Genomic DNA, 10,779 nt, shown 5'->3' on the forward strand with positions numbered 1-10,779 from the left:
TAAGAGCACTGACTGCTCTTCTAGATGTGTCCTGAGTTCACTTCCCAGCAACCACATGGTGGCTTACAGCCATCTGTAATGAGAGCCAGTGCCCTCTTCTGGTGTGTCTGAAGACAGCTACAGTGCTACAGTGTATTCATATACATACTGAGGTAGCTGAGGGGGTTATCAACTGACCAGATACCTCAGAGCTCCCAGGGACTAAACCACCAACCAAAGAGTACACATGGATAGACCTATGGCTCCAGCTGCATATGTAACAGAGGATGGCCTTGTCTGGCATCAATGGGAGGAGAGGCCCTTGGTCCTGTGAAGGCTCTATGCCCCAGTACAGGGGAATTCCAGAGTTGGGGGGTGGGAGGGAGTGGGTGGGTGGGGAAGCACCCTCATAGAGGTAGGGGGTTGGGGGATAAGATGGGGGTTTGCCAGAGGGGAAACTGGGAAGGGGGATAATATTTGAAATATAGCTAAAGAAAATATCCAATGGAAAAAAGAACTGTGTGCCATCACACCTAGCCACCTTTGCTAGTTGTTAAATTGAGTTGTTTTGTTGAATTTTGAGAGTTTTATATGTGGTCTGTGTATAATTCTTTTTATCAAAAATGGGATTTTTAAATACTTTCTTGCATTCTGTGAATTGCCTTTTTACTCCATAGATGCCCTTTGATGTACATTTTTTTTTTCAGAGCTGGGGACCGAACCCAGGGCCTTGCGCTTGCTAGGCAAGCGCTCTACCACTGAACTAAATCCCCAACCCCCCGCCCCCCCTTTTTTTTTTTTAATTTTCAAAAAGACCATTTTGTCCTGTTTTTCTTGTTGCCTATACTTTTGGTATCATTTCCCAAAAGTCATTACTAATCTAATGTCTTGAAGCTTTTGACCCCAGGGTCTCTCTGTGTAGCCCTGGCTGTCCTGGAACTGATTGTATAGACCAGGCTGGCCTCAAACTCAGAGATTCACCTGTTACCGCCTCCCAAGTGCTGGGATTAAAGGCAAGTGCTACCACTGTTGGGCTTCTTTTGAGTTTTATATAGTTTGGTGTATTTAATATTTTCTCTCTCTTAGCCATCTTTTCTATGTAGATCTTAAGTCATCAGGGTCAGGTAATTCCGCCTTTGATGTTGTAAGTCTCTTCCACTGTGGTACTACTGTCACAACTCCATTTTGCTTTCTCTATGAGAATACCTTATGGTAACATTTGGGTATTTGCCATTTGGGGTTCATGTTTATGTATACTGTTAAGAAAAGGTCCAGGTTCATTTTGCATGGAGATTGAAGACTGTCCTTTTTCTATTGAATGGTCCTGGCACCCTCATCAACATCATTTGGGAGTGTATGTAAGGTCTTGTTCTTGGGCTTTTGATTTACTCCATAACCTGTTGTCTTTATGCCAGTTCTTCATTGTTTTGGTTAGTATGGTTTTATGATAAATTGAAATCAGAAAGTATGAATCTTCTAGCTTTATTTTCAAAATTGTTTTAGGTAGTTGAGTTCCCTTGTAATTCAACCTGTAAATTCTTCCTTTTTTAAACTGTCTTTTTCTTATGTGTATATTTAGGTAAATTTGTGTATGTGTATGCCTGGAGACCAAAAGACATTGGGCCCCTGGGTCTGGAGACAGAGGCAGTTGGGAGAACCTGACTTGAGTGCTGGGAACAGAACTCAAGTCCTCTGCAAGAACAGCAAGTGCTCTTAACTATTGACATGCACACATGCATGCATTGAGTCCTCAGAAACTGTTTTTACCTTGAATTTTTATTTAGTATTCATTTGGGAAGCTATACCTACTAAACACCTGTTACATGCTAAGCACCTTAGTAAGCAAATAAACAGGTACTTACTGCTGACCAGGATGTGTTTTCCCAAGTCTGTAAATGATAAAAATGACCAAAAGAAATTAGTCTGTATACAGTAAACGGAATCCCGACACTCACCACCCATGGAATTTATGGACTCTATAAGTTAATAGCGTAGTCCCCAACAAGATTGCCCTTGCTTCTGATATAAGGCACAAATTTGGGAGTGCTAAGCCTCCTGTACTTTGGATCAACAAGCTATAAATTCCAGGGATCCCCCAGTTCTCTCAGATTTTTCTAGATATGTCTATCTTATTTTATGTGTGTTTTGCCTGCATGTGTGTATGTGTACCATGTGTGTGCCTGGTGCCTTCAGATATCAGAAGAAAATGTCAGACAGATCCTCTGGACTTAAGAGTTACAGATGGTTGTGAACTACTGTGTAGCTTCTAAGAATTAAACTGTGGGTCCTCTATAAGAGCAAAAAGTACTCTTAACCACTGAGCCATCTTTCCAGCCCCATTACTTTAGAAAACTTGCTAGAATGCCTTATGGAACTCAGGAAAGTGCTATACATACGACGAGTTGTCTTTTAGTGTACAAGTCAGGGTTATAGAATGAAGAGGCTGAAGCTAAAACCATAGCCTCTCTCCAAGGAATCAGGATATATTACTCTTGAATTTTGGCCTCCAGAGATTTTATTAGGATTTCATTATATGAACTGATAAATTGAATTCCGTAAGGTTTAGTTTTTCAGTATCTGTCTTCTCTTCTTGATGATTAGTAGGAATGATGATAATAGGTGACTCAAAACCTCAACTCTCCAACCACATGGCTGATCTTTCTAGCCTGGCTTGCCCTCATCCTGAGTTATCTTATTTACAGTAACTATCAGTGACCCACTGAGTCATCTCAATAGCATAAAATATCAAACCCTACAAAGATAATTTCTCTTCCACTAACCACAGCAAAACTAGACAAGTCAAAACCAGGCAAGTTATGTAACATAGGATGGTACATCTAATGAGTGGCGAAGCCAGGATGGAGTCTAGTTCCAATTCTGAACTCCCCTGTCCCTGCCTCTCCGTTCCTCCTGTGTAGACCCATAGATAAGTGGTTTGTTTAAGGTCTTAGAGCTCATTACTAATCTTGGCTGCCAGTACATGTTCCTTCCACAGTGCAGTGCTATTTTCCTGATGATAGGGCACATTTGCCTTCTTTCTGTAATTTTGAAATTGGAATTATAAAGTACAGCTCCGTAGTTAAGATGTATCAATTGTCATTATCTGACATCATCTGGTTGTATTTTATTCATATACTTAAAACCAAGTAAACAAAAGTAAACCAACAATTAAACCATGTAAGAATGTTGTGCTTTTTAACTTTTTTTTGACTTGCTGTTTTTTTTTTTAAATTAAAAGATATTAATAGAAGGACAGCAGTCTTCTAGTATGTATGATGCTGTTTTTCTGATACCTTGCTATATACTTTTGCTTCCAGGTACCATCCACTGCATTTTCCACGCAACTGGGCACCATTACACTTGGAAAAAAGTTACCACAACAGTACACAACATTATTGTGGGCAAGTTGTGGATAGATCAGGTGAGCAAAGGTACCACCCAAAGCACATCTGAAGTTCATAACACTTCTTCAGGAGGTAATCATCCCAGACTTTTTACTGGATCACCAGTTTCTCCTAAGGATTTTCTTTTGAACAGTAATGCCACCTCCATAAAGATCTAACTACAAATTATTATATGTGAGTGACCAAATGGTAGCTCCTACCAAGGGTGAGTAGGACTCTGTTTGGCAATATACAGGACACAAGGCGAGGCTCCACGGCTGCATTATCACCAAGCAGTGTCCTGAGTACTAGGGTTACTTCCCTTTACTTTTTTTATTTTTATTTCTATGTGAGTCCACTGTCACTCTCTTCAGACATACCAGAAGAGGGCACCAGATCCCATTACAGATGGTTGTGAGCCACCCTGTGGTTGCTGGGAATTGAACTCAGGACCTCTGGAAGAGCAGTAAGTGCTCTTAACCGCTGAGCCATCTCTCCAGCCCAGTACTAAGGTTACAAAGTCAGAGAAAAGTTTCCAGGAGTTATTGCGACATTGGAGAAATATGACATGTGTAGGTAGAAAAGTAGGTAGCAAAATACCCTAGTACAGGAGATGTGCTGAGAGATTTTCCAGTTAACTTAGATTTGACGTAAGACTGGTTTAACTGCAGTCAGAAAAGAGGGAATACTGTCTTCTGGAAAAGGGCTTCACGGAAGATGTGGAATTAAGCTGAGTCTTTGAAAGGTAGAAAGGAGAGAAAAAGGGAAAAAAAATGAAGTTTATACGAAGATCACAAATGGAATCTATAGGAAGATCTGTCATGTACAACTTTGAAACTGTAATTGTGGTAAGCAAAGAAATTCTAGAAGGGTCCTAGTGAGGGACTTGTTCAGGAGGTAGTTTATTTTTTATTGGATATTTTATTTACACTTCAAATGTTACCCCCTTCCCCAGTTTCTCATCCATAAACCCCCTATAACACCCCCTCCCACTTCTTGTATGAGGGTGTTCCCCTACCCAACCATCCACCTCTTCCCGCCTCCCCGCCCCAACATTCCCCTACACTGGGGGGCCCAGCCTTGGCAGAACCAAGGGTTTCTTCTCCCAGGAGGTAGTTTATTATGTGTGCATTTCAGTAGGTATACTGAAGGTCAAGCCATGTTACCAACCTGTGACACACAAAAGAAATGCTTATGTAAAACTCATGTCAGTCTTCGTAAAGCTAACCCATGATTCTTTTCACTTTACAGTCTGGTGAGATTGACATTGTAAATCACAAGACAGGAGACAAGTGTAATCTTAAATTTGTTCCTTATAGCTACTTCTCTCGGGATGTAGCAAGAAAGGTAAGAGAGATTGAAATTAAATATTTTTTATTTAGTGTGCATTCCTTAGAAGGGCTGGTGTGTGTGTGTGTGTGTGTGTGTGTGTGTGTGTGTGTGTGTGTGTGTGTGTGTGTGTGTGTGTGTGGAGAGTGTATAGGTAAGTAAAAAAGTTGTGTCCTAAGTTTGCAGATCTGAAAAGTAGAGGTAAACAAAGAAACTAGAAAAGAAACCAAATACATTACTGAACCACTTTCCACTTTCTTTTCCTGAACATGAGGAAGTGAAAGAGAAGTTCAAGGGCTGGAGAGAGGGCTCAGTGGTTAGGAGCACTTACTGTTCTTCTAGAGGTCCTGAGCTGAATTCCCAGCACCTCTATCTGGTACTTCACAAATGCTGTTAACTCCCACTCCAGGGCACCCGGTGTCCACTTCTGCCTTCCAAAGTGGTGCTCGCTCTCTTTCTCTCTCTCTCTCTCTCTCTCTCTCTCTCTCTCTCTCTCTCTCTCTCCCTCCCTCCCTCCCTCCCTCCCTCCCTCCCTCCCTCCCTCCGTCCCTCTCACACATGCGTGCGCGCGCGCACACACACACACACACACACACCCCTAAATAAAAATAAAGAGATTTATTTTAAAAATAAAGACAAGCACAGTGGGAAAGTGGAAGTGGGAGGTGGAGGAGAGGAAGAAGGTGGACAGTAGTACCATTGACTCAGAGGAGAGGTATCTGCTCCAGCACAGGTGCTGCGTGCACAGACTTTCATGGAGGAGTGAAGAGTCCAGCCATGGCGGTGCTCCCTTTCAATCCCAGCACTCAGGAAGTAGAGACAGGCAGATCTCTGAGTTTGAGCCAGCCTGATCTGTAGAGTGAGTTCCAGGACAGCCAAGGCTACACAGAGAAACTCTGTCTTGAAAAACAGAAATTTAAAAAGGAAAGGTGAAGACTAGTTGTAGATTCAGATGTATTTGTGAATCTGTGTAATTTCTAGAATTGTTTTAAGTTTCAGTCAGGTGCTTTTCCTGCTTTTACATCCTTGCATCAGAAATTCCTGTGCAATAAGAAACTTTGATCATAAAACCACCAATTCATTGGTCTTGCCTCACATAGTATTTAAAAATCAGTAGCAACAGTTGTGTCTAACTTCTTAATGTTTATGATAACTGGATTTAACCAGTGTGTTCTCCATCCTTGTAGGTGACAGGTGAAGTGACAGACCCATCAGGAAAAGTTCACTTTGCCCTCCTGGGGACATGGGATGAGAAAATGGATTGTTTCAAAGTACAACCAGCCTCTGGGGAAAATGGAGGTGATGCTCGGCAGAGAGGCCATGAAGCAGAAGAAAGTAGGGTCATGCTATGGAAGAGGAATCCATTACCGTGAGTATAGCATGCCAGCTTCCTTTGCCTTTAACTCCTGAGTGGTATGCCAGTGCTCTGCCTGCATTCTTGGTGACTGTCTGTGGGACTGACACAGGGAGATGAGAACCTTTGAAGAGATGTACATGTAACTGGAGTTGAAGCGTCCTTTGTTCGAAGACTTTCTCTCACCAACCATGTGCCAAATTGGTTTTCTCTTTTCTAAAGTTTCACTTGACTCATGGCTCAGAGGAACCTCTATAGTTTAATGTTCTATTTTTGAGACAGGGTCTTACATAGTCCAGGCTGGTCTCACTGTGTACTTGAGGCTCTCTTTGAAGTCCTGATCTGATCCTTCTACTTGTACCTTCCAATAACTGGGTTATAGGCATGTACCACCATGTCCTGCGTTCTCATTGCAATTCAGAGCAGAGCTTTTCAAAAGCAACTGGGGAGAAAGGTGCTTTTTACCTGCTAACAGTTTCACCCACAGGCCACTGAGGTAAAGCACAGCACTTAGGAAACAAGTGCAGGTCATCATCTTATATATCATTTCTACAGAAGTAGCCAGATTTTCCCAGAAAGGTCTAGAAGGAAGCAGAGGAAATAGGCATGAGGCCGCTTTAAAGATTTCATTCTTCCTGATAAATGTAGATAATTCTGAATGCAGACGCTGCAGGCAAACTTTTTGAAATGATGCTGAGGAAGGTGGGAGTGGTACAGTTTAGCTTTCTTTCTTGGGGATTACCTGGTAAGGCTTTAGACTTCCTATGTGTGGGAGGGACACTTAGGTACAGGGCAGTGTTCTGAGCTGTTGTTCCTGGGTGAGACTGAGGCAGTAGCCCTGCTTTTCCTTTGTTTTGTTTGTTCTTAGGAAGAATGCAGAAAACATGTACTACTTCTCAGAGCTTGCGCTCACTCTCAATGCCTGGGAAGGTGGCACTGCTCCTACAGACAGCCGGCTGCGGCCTGACCAGAGACTGATGGAAAATGGGCGCTGGGATGAAGCAAATGCTGAGAAGCAGCGTCTGGAGGAAAAACAGCGACTTTCTAGGAAGAAGAGAGAAGCAGAAGCTATGAAAGCCACAGAAGATGGTAATGACCTGTCCCCTGCTCTGATTTTTGATGTGTGGTATGTGTCAGCTCTAATCTTGCTTTTCATTTTCTTCCCATTTAGGCACACCATATGACCCCTATAAAGCACTGTGGTTTGAGCGGAAGAAGGACCCTGTCACCAAGGAGCTAACCCATGTTTATAGGGGCGAGTACTGGGAATGTAAGGAAAAGCAGGACTGGGGTTCTTGCCCAGACATTTTCTGAAGCAGCTGTAACTCAAAGGAAGAGGGCTGATCGGAGAAGACGGCAGAGGATGTCCGTGAAGGCTGGCAGCTGGGACTCTTACCAAGTGCTTTCCTCAAATTTGTCTGTCTTAACCAATCACTTTTTCCAAATCAATCACCAGAAGCAGACACCCATGGTGGTGATTGGCTGGTTGCCTTAGCTGATTGATGCTGAAATCGACGTAGTAGATACCCATGTGTATAAGGGAGAGGTTTAGTGGCTGAAAGTTAGTGTTATTCTACATCTGCAAAGGCAAGTAAGTGTTCTCCCTCTGCCTCATATGAGATGGTGTCATCCACCCTTACCTTGTAGTATCCTGCCCAGCCAAGATCTGCATACGATTGTGATTCATGAGCATTTGGTGCTGTTCAGAGCAAGAACTGATTTTAAAGTTCCTTTCAAAAGAAACACGTAAGATTTAACCAGCAGAGGCATCGTGCACAGGTCTCAATGTTAGGAAATGTACTCCCACGTGGGCTTGGTTTAACAGGGCATCGTGTGGTAACTAAGGTTTTGGAGCATCTGCAGGAAAGATTGTTCTCTAGGGCTTGAGTATTGAGTTACTTTCCGGGAGACTTTACCTTCACTTGCATTCAGTACCCTCTGTGTTCTGTCTGCTTTGACAGCAACCAGAGGCCTCTGTGGTGGTTGATAAGAGGGTGACACTATCCTCAGAAAGGGGTTTATGGACTCCCTCAGGTGGAGAACCTCTGAGAACACAGGCAGGGTGGAAGAAGACTGCTACTCCTTGTACCTTCCCAGTCCCTCCTTGTCCTGTCTCTCATTGCCTTTCTGGCTTCTCTTTCCTGGCACAATGCCATTTGAGTTTGTGCCACAGTCTGGAGCAAACATTGCCTGACCCATTCTGCACACTTCAGAATATGGAAGAAGTTTCTCTGCAACAGATGTTTTCATCTTGGAAGTCCCAGTAGAATGGAGCCACTTCTGGAATAATGTGTTCAATCATCTGTATATTATATATATATATATGTGTGTGTGGAGAGAAAATCTAATTTTTTTTTTTTTTTTGGTTCTCCCCTTTCTCATGAAGAATCTTGGTTTTTTAATATCACCTGTCTCCTGGGACTCTCAAATGCGCGTTAATATGGGTTGGTGCACCTCTGCTTTCCATGTTTGAGGGGCGTTGCAGCCCCAGGCAGGGTCATGTGTGGCAGTTGCTGAACAGGGATGAGGAGAAGGGTTTTGTCACCTACCTGCTGCTGCCTCAGCTCAGCTTTTCTGATCACATGCGGCTCTTGGAAAGGAAGTCCTAGTCTTTTTCCTGCCTCAGTTTCCTTCCCTAGGAGGAGTACGGGTAGAAAGTCAAGAGGGTGATTTCTAGCTTCCTTATATCCCAGCCAGCTCAGGCTAAATCCCAAAAGAATTTTCTTCTAAGGATGTGAGCTAAGAGCCCTCATGCCCTGTGGGAACTGCTCCTGCTGGCGCTGGCATCCTTCAGTTTTTCTTTATGAGTTCTAGTGTCCTGTTCAGAAATATAACCCTTGTGCAACCCACTCTTGGTTGAGGGTCATAAATTGAGGTGCCTTCCTTGTGTACTTTTTGTTAGTGTTTTTGTTTTTGTTCCTTAACTGTTGAGCCTCAGCCAGTGTGGGTCCTTGGGGAAAATACCATTCCAGAGGACGCTATCCCTCCAGGGAAATTGGATTTTACTGGGTAAATTAGTATTCTCAGTCCTTCCCTACCGGCTCTCCTTCCCTAGATAAAAAATGATCAAAGAATGAGCACTAGGGAATTTCCTCCTAAGAAGACTTTCCCCAGCACAAGGGGTTACTCCAGGGAGGCCCATAAAATGGGCACCATCTCTGGAGGCTTTGGATAGAGTGGAAATTTCCCAAGGAACCTCCTTGCTTTAGCCCCTTCCCCTCTATCTGCACTACATTTCTAGCTTGATTTCCCAGATCCCTGCTAACGGAAGAAGCTTAGAAGTCCTGAAGATGGAATAAAGTCACATGAAAGCAAAATAAGACTATATATATATCTATATATATTTTCAGTTTTTTTGCCTTATTGCTTTTTTTCAAAAAAAAAAACTACTAAATTAAATAATTTTTAAAAATCTATATTGTCTGATTTGCTTCTACTCCTAACAGTCAGGAAATAGTGGTGGACAGAGAGAGACTAGGCCAGTGGTGATTTGTTTTGTTTGGGGATTTTTTGGATATGAGTGTTTTGCTGTGAGTATGTATGTGTACCACATGCATGTCTGGTAGCCACGGATAACCAGACGGTGAACCACCACGTGGGTCTGGGAACTAAACTGAAGGTTTTTTGCAAGAGCAGTAAGTGCTATTAAAGACTAAGCCATCACTCAAGCTCCTATATTTTAATTCTTCAACGTCATTCCAGGTTCATGAGCCAAGGAATGGCCTTAACAGCCCTAATACATTTCAGTGTGACTTTTGCCATTGTCCTGTCTTAGCATAGAGAAACATAACTAATGTTTCTGATTCTGGGCCTGCTTCCCTTCAAAGGAAAATGTAGGGTGGAGGATATGACTTAGGGGTAGAGGGTTTACCTACCATATTACTGCCTGGCCTCGCTTCAATCCCCAGCCCTGAGAAAGAAAATCTAGTCAAAGCTGCATTCTCAAAATTCTTAGCTGTTTGATGTATGGGTTCAAAGACCTTTCATTTAAAAGGGCACACTTGTCATTCCAGCATTCAGGAGGCTGGGGCAAATTCCCCATGTCACCCAGGAGCTTAAGTCTGGGTAACTTGGAGAAGAGTCTCAAAAGAATAAAGGTGGTGTAGGCAGTCTCGAGGAGGCAGGGCAATTACAAGCTCCAGACCAACCTGAGATACATAGATCCTATCTCAAAAGCAAAAAAGACTTTTTTCAAGCAATGACACCATTTTACTTTTTCTCTGCAAAGTCCAGGCTGGGGAAGAATAAGGTGTAGGCCTAGAGAGCACTCCAGTCAGAGAATACAGCAAAGGATCCTGGCCATGAGGAACCCTGAGCCTGTAGTATCGAGAGCCCTGGGCCACATAGCTTTAAAGAGAAAAATGTTAGGACCATTTTGACAGTTAAAAAAAGGCACTCAGAGAAACTAGATTTGTTCGGGGTCACACAGCTGATTGGTTGGTCAGTGTTGGAATTCAAAAGCTGGGTGTAGCTAACCGGAGTTTCTGACCTCTTAAGCCACCCTGTGTTTTCTCGTGTTCTCTGACTGTCACATTCTGCTGCTGAAGTGCTTGACTGTCTGCACAGGCTTATTTGGACTACCATTTCTTTTAAAGCTCTACCCCAAAGACTGGGTTTTTCAGACCTCAAGTCAGCAAAACAAGCTGTTATCAGCGATTGTTTCTGTACCAGGTTCTTGGAGAAACCACCTCATTATTATAAGATTGGATGTTAAATTGCTGTGAAGTTTTGTTA

The 10,779-nt window shown here is 42.9% G+C and overlaps 1 protein-coding gene across 2 annotated transcripts in view; it reads left to right on the forward strand.

Moving 5' to 3' along the window:
- Window positions 1-9,461, forward strand: part of Osbp (oxysterol binding protein) — a 29,809-nt gene extending 20,348 nt beyond the window's left edge. The window contains exons 10-14 of one of the 2 annotated variants that reach the window (NM_001108927.2): window positions 3,297-3,400; window positions 4,614-4,709; window positions 5,879-6,060; window positions 6,914-7,134; window positions 7,217-9,456. In NM_001108927.2, coding sequence (NP_001102397.1) covers window positions 3,297-3,400; window positions 4,614-4,709; window positions 5,879-6,060; window positions 6,914-7,134; window positions 7,217-7,359 — 746 coding nt within the window. In that variant the 3' untranslated portion in view covers window positions 7,360-9,456. Of the gene's footprint in view, window positions 1-3,296; window positions 3,401-4,613; window positions 4,710-5,878; window positions 6,061-6,913; window positions 7,135-7,216 lie in introns of both variants that reach the window. The other variant, XM_039085624.2, reaches the window with a different exon arrangement.
- The last annotated feature ends 1,318 nt before the right edge of the window (window positions 9,462-10,779 follow it).

The sequence above is a fragment of the Rattus norvegicus genome, chromosome 1 (genome assembly GCF_036323735.1).
Source record: "Rattus norvegicus strain BN/NHsdMcwi chromosome 1, GRCr8, whole genome shotgun sequence".
Taxonomy (NCBI): domain Eukaryota; kingdom Metazoa; phylum Chordata; class Mammalia; order Rodentia; family Muridae; genus Rattus; species Rattus norvegicus.